Below are 17,458 nucleotides of genomic sequence, written 5' to 3'. Positions count from 1 at the left end.
GGAGGGGAGGGGAGAGGAGGGGAGGGGAGGGAGAGGTACAGGAAGAGACCGAGTGAGCTGGGTTGACATTTCAGAAGGCAGAGCACCTGCCACACAAGCTAAGCCTGGATCCTCAGAACTAATATTTAAAAGCCACATGAGTAGTACGCATGTCTGTAATCCCAGTGTGACTCTAGTGGCAGGCAGGAGGTGGATAGAACTGTCTGAAACCAGTGGTCTCAGTAGCCTAGCATAAGCAGCTGTGAACAAGAGAGACCATGGCTAAAACAAGACGGAAAGTGAGGACTGCCACCGAGGTTGCGCTCTGACCTCCACGTGCGTGGCATAGCGTGTGCGCACCTGCACGCATGACACAAGCAGACACAGACAGACAGACAGAAGTGAGGCAGGCATAACCAGGGGTGCACCACTGTGCACACTGATCTCATTCCTGGAGTCAGTTCACAGTGAGCGAGGGGCACAAGAAGCCTCGTAGCTCCTCTCCTTGAGTCAGAGATGCGCTTGGGGCACGTGTGTAGCCTCAATCCTGAAAAAGTCCAATGTCAGTCAGGTCAGAATACAGTTCAGTCTGTGACTGATGAGACTGCGGTGGGCAAAGGCTGTTATGTCCCAAATGTGGCAAAAAGCAGCGCACAGGGTGTCATCCATGCCTGGCTTGGGATGGGGAGAGGGATGGAGAGATGAACCCTCAGCTTCAAACAGCTCCTTAGAACGGGTGGGTTCCTGTGCGTAGGTAGAGACCACTCTGCAGGTGGAGGGCTCCCAACCCCACTGAAGCATGAACAGACTGGCTGGATCTCAGCTACAGGGTTTTGTTTTTTCTTCCAAGAAAAGCTGGCAGATTGATACCCTCTGTACTTAGAAGAAGAAATGTAAACGAGTCTATGTAACTTCACTTCCTCAGAGATAACTGCCTTACATTTTAGAGTACTTCTGTCCAGTCGTCTATCAACATATCTGTATATTTCTGCTTTTAGAAGATTAGTATTGCCATCGTGTATGCCTTTATGTCCTCATTTCTTTATTTATTAGAGGCGATTTCCACTTCCACAAATAGTAGCCATAAGCATGCTTTTCACTGTTATGTACTATCGAGAAAATGGCCACGTCATTTGCAAGAGCCAGAGGGAAATGAAAATGAGGGACTCTTATTCAAAAATAGTAATGATTTAAAGACAGCCCCAGCAGAGCATCCAGACAAGTGAGGAGCCCCTCAGGGCCCTGGTGGTGTTTTAGTGAACACACACACCATTATTCAGCTGGTTACCTACTCTGGGACATTAGGGTACTTTATAATTCTATACAGTATAAATAAGACTTCCTCATCTACAAAACTTTTAGCACATTATTTCCTCAGAACACGTGTCCTGAGGAGGATCTGTCTCATGTGAAAAATTGCTAAAGCTCTTGACAACCATGCCAACTGGATCACCAGACTCACACCCGTTCACCCTCCAGGACTACTGTCAGAGAATGGCCGTGACTGGTATAGTCACTAAGTAAGGTGGGCTTCTGCCCCTAAGGCTGTGGCCATTCTTTCTAGATCCCATGGCATATCTGGATATAAGCAATAGTAATACCTTAGCTCAGGGGGCCTTCTGGTGGTAGGTAGAATATCAGGCACTGTGGTAGGAGGTCCAGGGCAGATGTATGCCTAATATATAGAAGTCTTTCTGAGAACCCTACACACAGGGAAGAGATCCCTCAGTTGGACCTGTCAGTGTCCAAGCCCTTTCCTGGCCCCAACCAAGCTCCTCTTGATTCTTATCCTAGGTAACTTCGAGCACAGATTGCTCTCGACTATGCTGGACATGGTGGGGCATCTGAGGTTAGAGAGGTTATGTGACTGTCAGAATCACAAGGGCATCCTTGTTTGCCATGGCAGGACACCTGGTAGATACCTGCTAAAGTCTTTGGAAGAAGACAGATATGTTTTGGTTCCACCACGTGAGAGGTTGAGGCAAGAGATTCACTATAGGTCTAAGGCCAGTCTGGCCTACATGGTATTCGTATCAGTGACTCAAAGTCTGGCGTTCTATAGCAGCAGGAAAGGGGTGTGAGGAACTGCAGGGAGAAGGGCAATCACTCAGAATGAAATGAAAGGCAGCTTTGGCTAACTTGGAACTCAATATGTAGACCAGGTTGGCCTCAAACTCAGAGATCCACCTGCCTCTCTGCATCCCAAGTGTAAATTCTTCTTACAATCTACTCTAAGATCCAAAACCATGACTTTGGCCTTCCTCTGAGGTCAGTAGCCAGCCATCTCTCAATGCCTGACTTGAAGGGGTCTTGGTTGTTTGATTCACTTTCCTAGATTAACCCAGTTAATCTGCATCTGGGGGCGGGGGACTTCAATCAGGAAGACATTCCTGACACTTTTCAAGTTTCAAAGAGAGGGGAGGCTGGTGTGTGTGTGTGTGTGTGTAACTGCTACCCTAGACTCAGAACCCCACCTTAGATATAGAGATCAGATACAAGGACAAAGCAGTGGACAGTCACATTGTAATTTAGCTTCTCAATAGTTCTTACTTCAGCACCACAGGGAGGTACAAGGGGGCCAGGGCAGCTGCTCATACCCAAAGCCAGCCTAAGTTTTTATGAAAAAGGAACAATAATCCACATCTCTTTGGCTGTGTCAGCAACTTCTAAGCCTTGTGCCAAGAGATGAGCGAAGACAATATTATACTACTCTGACAAGGGACTGTCACTTCAAAAGCCATTATCCACCTCCCAGCCACTCAGAAATCCTAGCTGGCACTGCAGCCAGAAAGCTGGGGTGACCCTGTCCCGGGATGTCTTGATGCTCCTTTGTCCCCTTCAGGTGACCAGTATTGGTTGTGACGGTCAGTGACCCGACATGACCTATAAATGCTGAGACTCAATGTGGCTCTCAGAAAACACGTGACATTTATTAAAGTTCCCACATACTGCCACTCACTCACTCACTCTAAGGACAGGGAAGCCTGGTCACTCCTATCTCTCCACGCTTGTCCACAAAGAACTGCCAGGGTCTCCCTTGCTGTACCCGCCTCTGGGACAGTCTTATCTCTGTGGGTTCAGAGGCAGGTCATAAGAGGAGACGCCTTTCCTATGGGGAGTCTTGTCTACAAGCTCTGGAGCCCGACCTGACCCAGCTCTGACCCCAACACCCACACTCTTTAGATTTGGGCGTAAAAGTTAGAGCCCAGACAGTGAGTTGGCACTTCTGGTGTACAACCTGTGAGTTGTTAAAAGATATAGATCTGCCTCGCCTCCTGCAGTGTGATTTTAACACATGATTTTCTCTCGGAGGGTCTTTCCGTTCCTGGTACGACAGCCTTTGGTGCTTGAATTAAACAAGCTGTTGGGTGGAGGGGTAGGAAAGTCCTAACACGTGAGACCCAGTCCTGAGAGCTTGCAACAATGTTTCATTAATCCGCAGGGGTTAGAGAAACAAAAGATTCCTAAACTTCAGCCTGCTGGTGGGGCTGACCGCACTCAATTCTGCCACACTGAGAAGCTCAATGGGTAGGTAGTGGCTTCTCTTTGTCTAGTCCTCTCCTGCTGGAATTCCTTAAAATTACCCCAAATCAGTACATTGAGGGGAGAAAGCCAACTCACTGTGAACACAGATGAAAACCAAATTAATAAGGCTTTAAAATGTTAATGAGTAACTAGAGACACAAAGACCACTAAAAACAGCCACTATGAATATATGTTGTCATAACAAGACCTTTGAGGGCACAAGAGAATTCAATGAAGACATTCATTTCTACCCTGAAGATGTTAACAGCTAATGGTATCACAAGTCTTAGGATAAACAATATGTTAATATGTTCTGATTAATAATCTTGGCACATTAGTTTCTTCCCCCCCCCCCAGCCCTCCGCCCAATCATTTTTAGAAAGGGCCTTGACTCAGGTTAGACCATTACAGTGCCAGGGTTACCACTGAGACTGAGGTTCTGAGGAGCAGGCGAGAGGCTGGGCTGGAGAATATTAGAGGTCTGTGTCACCCAACTCTGTCTAGGCACCTGGAAGGCTTCCTGGTTGAAGTGACAGCATCGTATCATGGTTACCACCACCACAGTCACCATGGTGACCAGGACGGATACTCAGCAGGGTGCTGAACAGGCTATGAAGCACCTCACTTTGACTCCTCCAGACCCTGTGCAGTCTGAGGACTGAGGTCACCCAGCTGTGGAGCTGTCGGTGACTGTGCTCTGCAGTCCCCTGGGTTCAGCTGAGCCTTACATGAGGAGGATGTGTAGCCTGGCTCTGCAGGAAACAGCATTCGGCAGCCATGGTCCAGCCCCCTTGCTACCTCCTGCATTCCGGCTGCTTGAGAGAAAGTTGAGGTAAAGGAAAGACAAGATGAGAGAAACTTGCTCAAGGATGGTAGGTCTTAGGTAGTTGATATGCTGCAGGTCTGAAAGCAGGGGATTGCTCATCAGCCTGAGGTAGGGGCAGCCTGGAGGAGGTATAGCCATGAAGGACTGGAACGGATGTCAGAAAGAGCCACAGGATTCTGAGGAGGAGAACATGGGTGGTGCGTGCTTTTAATCCCAGCACTTGGGAGGCAGAGGCAGGTAGATCTCTGAGTTTGAGGCCAGCCTGGTCTACAAATTGAGGTCTACAAAAAGGCTACACAGAGAAGAGGAGGAGGAAAAGGAGAAAGGGAAGTGGAGGGGGATAAGGAGGAAGAGGAGGAGGAGGAGGAAGAGAGAAAGAGAGAGAGAGAGAGAGAGAGAGAGAGAGAGAGAGAGAGAGAGAGAGAGAGAGAAGGAATCCCCGACAGAGAGATTAGCCTAGGAGATGCATGCAAGTCAAGAGAGAAGGGCTGCACAGAGAAGCGGGCCTTCCTGGGCTAGAATCTCCTGTTCTCCTATATAAGGCTGGACCTGGCACCTCCAAAGCAGAATTTGCTAAGAAGGCTTACAGTCTACTTCTTCATCTTGTGTCTTTGGGGCTTTAGCTGGCTAAATGCAGCTCTTATGGAAAGTCTAGCCCCTGCTAGAGCTCCAGCCCAAGCTGATCTGGCTCTTTTAACGTGAGGAAATGTGCTAAAGGCAGGAGGAAGTGGGATCCGGGAGAGGATGACCCACCTGAATCCTTGCGCCTTCTGTGGGAGTCCATGGGCTCTGCTGGCCTTTCTCAGTGAACAGAAGTAAGGTACACTCAGAATAGAAGACATGTTCTTAGAAACCAGGGAAGAATGCACAGGTCAGCAGAGAGTTCCTGGGGCGGGGGAGGGGGGTGTCTGAGATCTTCTTACCACATGTGGGATGCCAATAACTACTTTGTGGCAGAAAAGTTCACACAACTGATTTTTGAATGAATGAAAGGCAAAAGCCATTCTAGGAACATGCTGGTAGTTTTCAATGACTATCATGGAACAACCTCTGTCCACAAGACAAAGCACTCAATGTGGCTGCCACTTCTTCCACAGACAAGCTTTACAGAGTGTCCCCCACTACCATCCCTAGGTGTCATCTGGCTTCAAATGTCTGGGAAATGAGTCATGATAGACAGGGACATAGAAGATGGGTCATGGTTTAAATCTCCTCCTGTTAGACTCTGAGCTCACAGCCTGTCCTCTACTCCCACAGGGCCACCTTCCACCATGGATCTCCATCCGGCGGGCTGCAGTGTAGTCTGTTTATACATCTCTACGTCTTTCAGGTGAGATGACCCTGAGCCATTCTCTCTATCTCTGCAGCCATTGCAAATGGCGGCCATGGCTCCGCCAGAAAGAATAGCATCAGCTCAAACATGGGTGTTTCCACGCAGGGCTGCACACTCCTGGGTCAGCAACAGCCTGGTCCATTGCTGGCTTCGCCCAGCCTGGTCTGTGGTAAGGAGTGCCTTTTAAACCCTCCACTCTCCTATTATGTCTTCCCTGGATGGCCAGGCATCCCTCATATTTAGAATTTATCTCCTGAGGTGACAGTTTACCGGGTGGGAGGGTAGATAGTTACAGCCCTTCCTGACAGATCGGCTGCTCTGAAGGCTTTTCCCACCCCCCCTCACCTAACTTTCACTGAGAAGCAGTTATCCCCAATTCTCTAATTACCCCTATTTTACAGATTAGTCGAGGCTCAGAGAGGGGGAAATAATTTTCCCTAGGGCAGTGGTTCCCACAGAGAGGAGATTTCAAAGGAGGTCAGGCTTCACAGTTAACAGGTCATGACTGACTTCTAGACAGAGTGGAGCACGGATGAAAAAAGGTGTACAGGAAGACATGGGATAATTGCCTCCCTCGAACTTGGGCTTCTCAGTGAGCCCTGTGGCCTCTGTGGTTGGGAAGAACAGACATCTATACGAACCTTACTCCCCTGCCTCTTGATGAACTCATCCCATAGCATTGCCTCATGAAGAGCCCCTGCATTTTAGATTCCAAAGCTCAAAGATTGACCCAGAGCTCTGACCCCTAGGATAACAGTCACATCTCTCTTTGCTAACCACCTGGAGTCACACTGCCTGGATCCAAATCCACTGGGTACCTTTATCTGTCCTGCATCTTAGTTTCTTCATATGCAACATAGGAAGAATCTGGGCACCATCTTCACAGAATTGTTGTAAGGATAACAACGACAATGACAACAACAACTACAACAACAACAACAGCAACAACACATAGGAAGTGCTTAGAAGAATGCCTGGTAGAGGCAAAATACTAGATAGACATAGTCTATTAATAATTGGATTAGAGTAGATCTTGTATATAGTCAATGTCAACCTTTTATACCATTCTGCTGTCTCAGTTAATGCTCATCTAACAAATACACTAGACCCTATCATGCTGGGTCTTGAGATGCAGAAGGAAGGAAGGTCTTAGCCATCTAGAATCTCACATACATCAGCAAGTGTCACAGGTGTCCTAAGAGATGTCCCTGCAGAGAAGGAGCTTGGGGCATAAGGAAGGACAGCGGCATGATGGCCAACAGAGCAGGTGAGCCTGAGCTAGCTCTCTACCCTTCTCTCATTGGGGAACTATGCTTCCAAAAAGAGGCAAAACAGACCATCCCAGAAAAGTGAGCAGAGCGAGCAAAGGAAGGCCACACAGAGGATGGGGCCAGGCGTGTAAGGTGTGCGGCAAGGAGTGGACAGGCAAGAGGCTATCTCCTTGGTTGGTCATAGGGCTGTGAGCACTGAGGAGCTCCTGGAGGTGTTAACTGGGGAGCAGTATGGTCAGGTTCCCAGGGAAGATGGGAAGGATGGGCTGGAGTCTGGACAGTGGGAGAAGGGAGGTGATTGTGAAAAGATGCAGTATTAAACGAGCCCGTCCATAGGAAGTGCTGCGCTTGGCACACAGCAAGCGCGAGAGTTGTTCATTGTTGTTCTTGTTGTTGTTCCAGGCAAGAACTTCTGAGCAGTGCAGCCAGAAAGAGGAGAGATGGATGTTACAAAGCAGAGTCCTTGGAAATGGTTGAGGAATTGTTCTTGAACGCTTTTATCTTCACAGCAACCGTCTACGCGGCTGGGTAGTGGTCTCTGGAAGTAAAAAAGCCAGTCTTTCTAGGCACCACGCTTATTCGGTATTTAGAAAGCCGGCAGGAGACAGCTTGTTCTCTGAGCCACACGGAAAGCAAAACTCACAAATTATCTAAAGCTGGAGCCCAGAGGCAGCATTTACACAAAGTGGTGTGACCCTGGTGGAGTTCCCCCTCCCAGAGTGGGAAGTGGGAAGGCACAGCCCACCCCCCCCCCCCATCAATGGACACAAGGCTCTCAGGGCTGTGCCTATGGCGGCTGACAGATTAATATTATTATTATTATTATTTAAATCAGGAAACTGCACACAGATACCTTTGTGCAAACTTAACGGGGGGGGGGGAGTTTTCCTGGAATATAACCCATGTGTGGGCTGTCTGAGTCAGAGGGTAAGGTGATTTTCTGACTCACAGCCCATTGTCAGACACAGGTCTCTTCCCTTCCTGGCTGACTGTGAGACAATTCCACTGTGAAGGAGGGGGAGATGCTTGTGGAGCCTGTTTCCGTCCATCCTTCTCTGTACATCCATCTCATTTACACGTGATTCCCAGAGGGCCTCTCCCCCATCAGAAAAGCAGAAGGAAGGCTGGTGGGGTACAAGGAAGGAAAGGGACAGTACTGTCCCTGTATGCGAGGTACCATCCTGGGTGTCTGTGTATCGGAGGAAACCCCAAAACAAGGCAGAAGAGTTAACGATATAAATGCACTTTAACGAAGGCTTACAGTCAGTAAGACAGATACCTGGGCAAGCTAGTGTACTGCCCTCCCCCCATATGTCCCCACCCCCCCACCGTGTGTGTGTGTGTGTGTGTGTGTGTGTGTGTGTGCCTGCCAAGCAATGTAATACAGTTTAATTTACACAAAGGACAGGGTGTGGCAGGGTTCTAGACAAACAGGTGACTGATGGGTTCCCAGAGAGGGGACTGCTGGACTGGGCATAGCCCTTATTAGGTGAAATACTCTTTGGAGTGTATTCAATTAACTCCAAGTCAAGTACGCCACTAAACTCCTGAGCCCAGGGGGAAAGGACTTAAGCTTACTGTCACTGAAATGACTGTCAAAAGTAAAGCACAAACTCTCTGGGTCCCCCTGTTCTTTAACAATGGGGATTCTAGCAGGACTTTTCAACAAGTGCTGGCTTGCTTGAGGGCAAAGAGGTTTCCTCCCAAGAGGGCTAACTGTCCCTTTCCAGGCCACAGGATGCTCTCCTGAACTGGGCCCCAGAGGTGAGAAATCCCTACCCTAAGTACAAAGGGCAGGCTCAGGCACACCTACTGTGCCTCCTCTCCCACCCCTGCAGAGCCCCACTCACATTAGTCAGCTACCAAACAGCCCAATCTGGATAGACCTTCAAAGCTTAGCCAGAGAAACAGGCTCCAGACCCACTGGGCAGTCACAGTGTGCCAGAGGCCATGGTGACAGCTTGTCATGCTTACAGCACAGGCAGCTCTCCTGAAGCAGCAGTCAGTGTTTGTTTAGAGCCCCGCCACACCCTGCTTATTCAGATGTGGAGCCTGGATCCTTTCCTGTGGAAGATGGGTGAGCCTTTCTTACCACCAACAGAAAACAGGAGAGTAGCCACGAGATGGAACAGTTTGGATAGGTGTCCCTCAAGCTCCATGTATTCAAGGCCTGGCCCTACTGGGAGGTGGTGTGACTTTTTTTTTTTTTCCCTCTGAGACAGGGTTTCTCTGTGTAGTCCTGGCTGTCCTGGAACTCACTTTGTAGACCAGGCTGGCCTCGAACTCAGAAATCTGCCTGCCTCTGCCTCCCAAGTGCTGGGATTAAAGGCGTGCGCCACCACTGCCCAGCTGGTGGTGTGACTTTTAAGAATCAAGGCCAGCTTGGATGAATTCTGGTGATAGGAGGATATACTCTTGAAGGGGACATTGGAACTCTGCTTTTATTCTGGCCATTAGGTGAATAGCCATCCCCTGCATTGAGCTTCCTCCGTGGCCTACCACCTCGACACAGGCTCAGAAGGAACAGTACCAACTAACCACCAATGTGCAAGGCTGCATGCAAGCCAAAAAGAAACCCTTCTTCTTTTTAAGTAGATCAGCCCAGGTATTTTTGTTACAGCAATGGAAAGCTGACTGACCACAGCGCCTTCAGAGCTCATAAAAAAAATTAAAAAAAAGTCACACACATTACGCATCTGCCTTCCTCTCTTGAGACTCTCATTCTTGAAACCTAGCTGCCATGGAGAGCAAGTCCACCTTGAGAGAATCCTCAGGCTCCCAGATGGAATGTGGAAACAGAATTCAAATTCACAACCTAACCTAAACGCTCTGCCATTCCCTGTCTAGAGCCACTTTGCCTGTGCATCTGCACATTCAGTTGCATACCTGGTTCACTGGGACCCTAACTGTCATGGCTTCTTGCAAGGATCCGCAGGCAGTGCTTGACCCTGTCCGTCAACGGGACAGGACCGTATCTGTCATCACTCATTCACACCCCCCCCCCCAAATGTGAGTGGCTTTAGTGGAAGTAACACAATTCTTTCCCTGAGCCCAGCTGCTCCTCACAGTATCAGCAGCGCAGTCCTTTGAGCCATCAACATCAGCAGCATCAGGGGACTTGAGCCCCACCCCAGGGCTCTGAATGAGAACCTTGTGGGTAAGACAGGCTCAAGTGTGTGAAAACTAATGTTGGGTGGTTAGCCCGGGAGCTCTGGGGTCTCCGTGTCCAAGGATGTGTCCAGATACAGGAGACAGGAAATCAGCTCAGAGGGCTGAAGGAGAAAGAAAGATGCTCTGATAGCTTAACTGTATGGGAAATAATATTAGCATTGAGAACTCCTATAACATTCCCACCTTCTTCTCTCCCTCTTCTCCTTCATTTGAACGCCTGCATTCCTGACTTTATCTTGTTTTTTCCTTCATTTGGTTCTCTCTCTCTCTCTCTCTCTCTCTCTCTCTCTCTCTCTCTCTCTCTCTCTCTCTCTCTCTCCTGAATCCTAGGCAGGGTGAGATGGGACCAGTTTGGGTCTCCTGCATCACCCTGGCAGCAGCATCCCATCAGAGGTGGTGTGCTGCATGGGTGGACCCTCTAGGACCCAGCAAGGGAGTGAGGAACTCTCACAGGACAAAAGAGTAACTCTCTAGATGATGGTAAGGAAGCGCTGATGGACAGAAAGAAAATCAAACAGTTGTAACTGATTTCAACCCACAGCTGGCCCTCCTAGATGACTGTGTCGTGATCCTCACATCCTGGTGCCTACAGGGGCACTGGTCCTATTTTGCAGGTGGTATTGGCAAAGGCAATGTGTATTATCTCTGTGGTCCTCAGAATTGACTCCAGGGAGCCAGGCAGAGCAGCAATCACGATGCCCATTTTGCAAATGAGGAAGCAGAAGTGGGGTGTCTAATCTGTTGCCTGCACACCACAGCCAGCTGTGCTGACAGTAACATCAGCTCTTCCTACCCATCCTAGGTCCCCCAACCCTTAGGACGCTCACTGCTCACCTTACAGACCTTGGGGCAGAGATCTTCACAAACACATCAGTCAGAAACCTTGAGCTTGAATTAGGGAGGCATGTTCTCCAAGCCTCAGAGTTTCATCTATGGAGTGGGTAAAATGATCCCTGCTGAAGAGCACTTGCTATGAGGACCAAAGAGGGAACTGTGGGGAGAGTGGGGAGAGCTCTTGGTGCAGGCGCAGTGAAGATCCAGTTGCTCCGGCCCTGCAAAACTCCAATCTTCAAAAGTCAGCGTGAGTCCTGAAAGCTACTTTGTAAATTTTGTTTGGTTGCTTTAATTCTTCTTTCTATAATCCTCAAAAGCATGCTGCTGACACCGATTTCAAAGGTTGGGAGAACTTTAGCTAGGAAATGAAAGAGATCCTGTGTTGAGGACTTGGAAAAGACCCAGCTGAATACTGGGGCCTGGTCTGGGCAGGGGTGACTCTCAGAAGGCTCCCAAATCCAACAGCTCCGACGCTCTGTAGCCTGAGGCATTAATTTCACCACTGGCATGAATACATGTTAACATAAGAACCCAAAGATCTCTTTAATGGGTCAAGAACAGGATCAGGAAGTTGGCAAGACTTTAAACCGGAGTGCTAACAGCGTTTTTTTTTTTTTTTTTTTCTTTTTGATGGATTTCATGTGTTGCCACATATAATTAGAATGCCTGGCTGGATGAACGGATAAATGGGCATAAGTGAGTGTTTGCAAGGAAGTTAGGGAGGGAAGGGAAGGAAACACAGATGGCTTAAAAGAAAAAAGATTGAAAAACATCTGAAAGTGGGGAGAAAGAGAGGTGCCTAAAACATATCACGGAGTAAAAAACTATGTGCAGAAAAATGGTATTTCCCCAGAAAAATGGTATTTCCCCATCTCTTCTTGTCTCTTCTCTTCTCTTCTCTTCTCTTCTCTTCTCTTCTCTTCTCTTCTCTTCTCTTCTCTTCTCTTCTCTTCTCTTCTCTTCTCTCCTCTCNCCTCTCCTCTCCTCTCCTCTCCTCTCCTCTCCTCTCCTCCCCTCCTCTTTCCTCCTCTTCTGCCTCTTCCTCCTTTTCAGCCTTGGCTTGCTCCTTTGGCTAGCTGACCAACTGGTACACAGACACATGGGGCAAGCCTTTCCAGAGAGACCCACTGGAAACTGTAGCAGTAATAATTTTTGAGGAGCAGGGTACGGGCTGAGTGGGGGAAGGGGCCCTTTCCTTCCCTTTCGTTCTCTTCCGCTATTTGATTTTCTTCCCCCTTCCCTTTTATAATAAAAACAAAGAAAGCAGCAGAGAGCCAAGTGCTGGGAGTGAAAGGCAGGCCCCCGTGGAGGGGTCATCCTGAGTTCAAAGCTAGATATGAAGGCCAGGCCAAAGCCAAGGGAGGCGGTGTCAGAGCTGAGTGAACAAAGAGGCCTCTTCCAGGGAAACCCCAACCTGGTGTCCACTGCGGAATGACAAATGGCCCTTATGCCACCAGTATGCAGAACCAGGCTCACTGCTGGTTCCTAAGAGGCTCAGTCTCATTCCATAGGATTCATTCATTACGGAGAGGGGTGGCTGAGGACAAGATCGGAATGATTTCAGGGACTGTCTTGACCTGAAGTGTGGATTCTATTTCAGGCTGAAGAACACTTACCTGTCCGAGCCCCACCCAGATAGACCTATTCAGGTTGATTGTATCTGAAACTCATGGTTGGTCTCTTGTCTGATACTGCACAGTGTGTACAAAGGAGACTGGGCATCTCTTGGGTTCAAACCAGCCTTTCTAAACATCTACCAGTCTCGAGGGGGCTGCTGCACCTTGGTCCTGAAGCATCTTTACTGACCAGACTGGAAATGTGGGCTAAGAGCTCCAGGGACACGAGACAGCTCATGCAATTCTAGACCATGTCGAGGGTGGCAGGGGAGGTAAGCTAGAGCCAGTGACCTATGGTCCTGTGTACCTCATTTGTGCTTTTTTATACAGGCACCAGTATAGCGAGATGCCACCTTCCCCCAAAGCAGGGGTGGCAGAGTAAACACCACAAATGGCTACCTGACCCTGGACCTCGGGTACCAAGGTGGATAAGGATGATGCCAAGCTGCTCACATACAGGGGGGCCACTGGCAAGTGCCCAAGAGACCCACGCAGTAGGGAGAGAACCCAAGCTTGGCGCTTTCAGCTTTTAATGTTTTGTTTTGTAAGAACAGCCAGACGTAGGTTTTCTTTTGTTTTGTTTTCCTTCTCCCTGTGAAATCTTAGAATCCCTGGCCTTCGCTGGTAACCAGCTCCAACACCGTGCAGGTCAAACAGAATACATCTGCAGGCTGGATTCCATCTTTGGCTGCCATTCCAAACACAGATAAGATTCCCCAAGTAGAGGAAGAAACAGAGACATTGCGCCAGCAGCCTCCTGGCCCTTTGGAGAGGAATGTTAGCCTGGCTCCGCCTTGTTCTGTAAAGACTCCCTGCTGGCCTGTCAGGTCACATGTAGGTCCCTTTGCAGATCCTCATCACCGAGGTCCTTCTGCCATGTTTTTGCATACACAGCTACATACAACCCTTGCAGAGCAACGGGTGTCGCGGGGCAGCTTCCTCTCACCCAGACCTTTCCTGAGCTCCGGGCTTCACTGTGCATGGTCTGGTCTGTGCATTTCCCCTTCCCACATTCAGGACCCTGCTCAGGTGGCCCCTCCTGGGGGGCTGTCCCTAACCATAGCTCCCTGAACCCCAGCCCTGTGCCCCCTCATCTTCTACTTCTACCATCGATGACCCACAGATGTGTATCTGTCCTCCATGGTCCTGGGCACCCAGGATGGCAGCTATCCCTTTCCTTGGGCTGAGCCTAGAACCCAGTGAGAAGCAGGTCTGAAACAATATTATTATTATTATTATTTTTTAAACCAGACACTTTTCTTGCCCGTGGCTTTTCTTTCATTCCTTTCTTGTTGGGCTGGCTACAGCTACTTCCTGTCTGTCGTACCAGCCCCTGATCAGACTTACTTGTCATGAGAACTCTCTCTGACCATTGACCAGGCCAAGGAGGGGTGCTTCTTTGTCCTGATCACACTACAGTGACTGCCTTGGACCCCTTCCCCTAGTCTAAGCCTTCCCAGGCCCCACTCCCACACTCTTATCCCCAAGAGATTGGAATCCCCTCAGAAATCCTATTCTGGCAAAAAGAAAGTCTAAGCCTTGGTCAGCCGGAGGTAAACGGGAAGATTAGCCACTTGTCACAGCCTCTTATAGGAGAGACAGAGACGGTCAGTGCTGAGAACGAACACACCTGGGCAGGACTGCTTAGACGTGCCCTTATTACTTCAGGACCCCAAGATGGACTTGGGGAGATGGGTTACTGGATCCCTTTGTCCCTTTTCCCAGCGTGGTCACAATGACTGAATTTCCCTTTACTTTTCTTTACTACTCAATTTGTCTTTTTAAAACTGGCTTATCCAGGACAGGCATCTGAACCTGCATTTGTGGGGTACGGACTGTGACCCCAACTTGGATAGCAACCCCTCCTCCCAGAGAGCGATGCCAGTGAGTCTCGCAGCAGCAAAGATAACAGTGACATCATCCCAGCATTACCCTGCGTGCTTGAGCAGTATCCCTTGCTTGTTCACCTACCAGGGAGGTCTAAGAAGAGGCAGTCATTGCCATTCCCTCTGTGCTCCAAACCCTCCCCCATACCCCATGCCTTCCCGCCTAGTGCAGTGGGGACCTCCTCCAGAACCCCAGGACACACATACCCCAGCCTGCCCGTGACTCGCCTCCCTTTGTCTTCATAGCGCAGGCTGTTATGACCTTTGTGTGTCTGTCTCGCACAAAGACTGTGTGTTCCTGGATGTCACTGACTGTGCTTTGCTGTTCTGTGTATTCCTGGTGTCATGACCACATTCAAGGGAGGCAGGCTGCTTGCTCTGACTTTCCTCTGCCCTTTAGGTAAACCTTGCCCCAAGGTTAACACAGGAGGAAGCTCTATGTATAAAGTTGGTGAATTAACGTAAACTATGGCATCACCAGGCACACAGTAGACCTAGTATTACTAGGTGATCAATGACAATAATTAATCAAGTACAAGCCAGCATATTCAGAATTGCAGTGACCCCCCAATAAACACACATCTGATGTGAATTCCAGGTAGTGGCCCAGAAGCAGTCCAGGACAATAGAGAGAAGTCAGTCCCTGTCTGAAGGTGTCCTTTTTGACTATAAGCATCTGGTGCCTGGAGATACTAGAGCATCAGTTCTCAACCTTGCAAACGCTTGACCCTTTAATATAGTCATGTGGTGGTGATCCCCAACCATAAAATTATTTTGGTTGATACTTCATAACGGCAGTTTTGCTACTGTTATAAATCGTAATGTAAATAGGCAATGGAAAAATGCAGGATATCAGATATATGGCCCTCAAAAGGGGTTGCGACCCACAGGTTGAGAACCACTGCATTAGAGCATGGTATTGTTCTAGAATAGTAGTTTTCTCCCTCCCGCAATCTCTCTGAGTACACTGCCAACTGGTTACTTGTTCTATCATCCCAATGGCAGGCTCAGACACTCGTCTGATGGCTTCCCAAAGAATAAAGCAGGTAAGACTAAGTGGTCCTCCTGCCAACCCTTAACCCTCTTCAGTCACGGTCCTTGAGAACTTAGCTATACTGTCCCTGAAAGGGCTGTTTGTCCACAGGAACCTGGTTGAGTGTAGGGCGGGGTGTGGCCTTCAACACAAGAAGGTTCAAAACCCTACTCCTGCAATTTTCTTCCCTGTAGTCACTGGCTTCGTAGGGAGTTCCCATTTGCCCCTTCCCTGAGCTGTGGTGGGACCGAGGTATACACTAGGCCACTATAAATGCCCTTGGCAAGTGAGAAAGGGTAGCATGCTCCCGCTTCCTGCAAAGCAGGGCAGCTCCTGGAAGCAGACACGAGCTAGGTCTGGACAGAAGACCATGCAACAGACACTGGGAGTCTGCTGACCTCCGAGAAATCCCAGAATGTTGACAGAGGCCTGAGGCTGGCTGACCTTCCGGGAGTCTGCTGTGGTATTGCTAATTGGGGTCTTCGGGTCACCAATTTCCCACTCTTGGAGGGGTTAGGGCCTCCTCTCCCCTTCTTGCTTCTTCCTCTGACCCTGGATGCTGCCTACTGTTCTATAGGGTTAGGAATTGGGGGGAAAGGTTGAAAGTAAGCTCAGGGCTCAGTGAGTATCAGGGGGGAGCCTTGGTCAAATCCCAGCTTTGCAGTGGAAAACCCGGGGACATCCAGCAGGGGCAAAGGTGCCCCTGCTCCCTGCAGAGACCTGGCACTAGATCACTTGGGGGGGGGGGAATAACACTGCAGAGGACTCCCTGTGCCTTCTCTCTTCCTGCTCTCGCCAGAGTTCAAGAATTCCAGGCCCCTCCCCACTACTCTACGGAATCCATTAAGTTGATTTTATCTGCAAAATGCATGAGCTCCTATCTCCTCACAGTTAGGGTGAGCCTTGGGGAGGCCATGTGTGTCTGAACACCTGGCAGAGTTGGAGCCTTCCCAGCTGACCAAACAATTGGTTTTGTCCTGCCACCAACACTTGCAGGGTGTGTTTAGCATACCCTGGGGCTCTGGGGCTGGGAGAGAAGATTCACAGCGTTTCCCAGATCTTCGCTCCCTCCAGAGGAGCTAACACAGCTCTAGGACAGAACCAAGGACTCGAGGGGCCTCACCATGCACTTGCGGTCGTCTATGCCTGTCAGATCCTCCTCAAACTCCTTCCCAACTTGGAAGTCCATGATATAGTTCCGAAAAGTGCTCAGCGTGCGGATGATCATGTGGTCGCCATCCTGCACGATCTCTTTGTCTGGCTTCAGCAAGTTGGCGATTTTGCGCAAGGCCACGTTGACATCTACAAGGGGTGCAGAGAGAGCAGCGGCAGAGTTGTCAAGAAAACTCAGATAAGAAGGATTCCCTGGGTAGCGGGGTTCCTAGGTAGCGAAACAAGGTTGGGATTCCAGCTCACTCTGAGCTGCCTCCGAGGGCCGTCTGTCTGTGCCTTGCCTTTCCATTTTTATTCCTTTAAAAACAAAGTTTTGTTTTTGTCCCCCTTTTTCCAGACCTTTAAAAACAAACTAGCAAAGCTAGCCCTGCCCTAGTGATTGAATTATCTACCTCCGGGGAGAGCTATCGGACTCTTGCCACCAATTAACCCTAACATCTCCGGCCCTCTGGTTGGCAGCCAGCGGCCGCTCTCTGGGCTGGGGTGCTGGGGTCTGCGGGGCGCCCGGGGCTGCAAACCGCGGGCCGCGCTTACCGAGCGCGCGCAGGTACTCCTCGAAATTCTCATTGCTCAGCATCTTCCAGTACCCGTTGAAGTCCACAGGCATTTTGGGGACAGACTGGGGATCGCCTGACACCAAGGAGGCGGGAGCGGCTGTGGGCTCGGCCGGGACGGTGGCTGCCAATGCACTCCGGGTGATGGACGGCCCGGAAATAGGCGCCCTCGGGGGCACGGGGCTCCGCGGGGCGGCGACAGCTGGATTCCAAGAGTGCACAAAGCCCGCAGGAGGGTCCATTGAAGCGATCCCTCC

The 17,458-nt window shown here is 49.7% G+C and overlaps 1 protein-coding gene across 1 annotated transcript in view; it reads right to left on the bottom strand.

Annotated features, from left to right (window-relative positions):
• The window catches only part of Rbp1 (retinol binding protein 1), a 21,582-nt gene extending 4,124 nt beyond the window's left edge, over positions 1–17,458 (bottom strand). Inside the window, 4 exon segments of the mRNA XM_021207493.2 lie at positions 16,598–16,776; positions 17,182–17,290; positions 17,292–17,380; positions 17,383–17,458. Of these exon segments, the coding sequence (XP_021063152.1) occupies positions 16,598–16,776; positions 17,182–17,290; positions 17,292–17,380; positions 17,383–17,443 (438 nt within the window). The 5' untranslated portion in view covers positions 17,444–17,458.

This window comes from Mus pahari, chromosome 10, assembly GCF_900095145.1.
Source record: "Mus pahari chromosome 10, PAHARI_EIJ_v1.1, whole genome shotgun sequence".
Lineage (NCBI taxonomy): Eukaryota > Metazoa > Chordata > Mammalia > Rodentia > Muridae > Mus > Mus pahari.
Note: the sequence above shows the minus strand (reverse complement) of the source record. Positions and strands in the feature narration are given on the sequence as shown.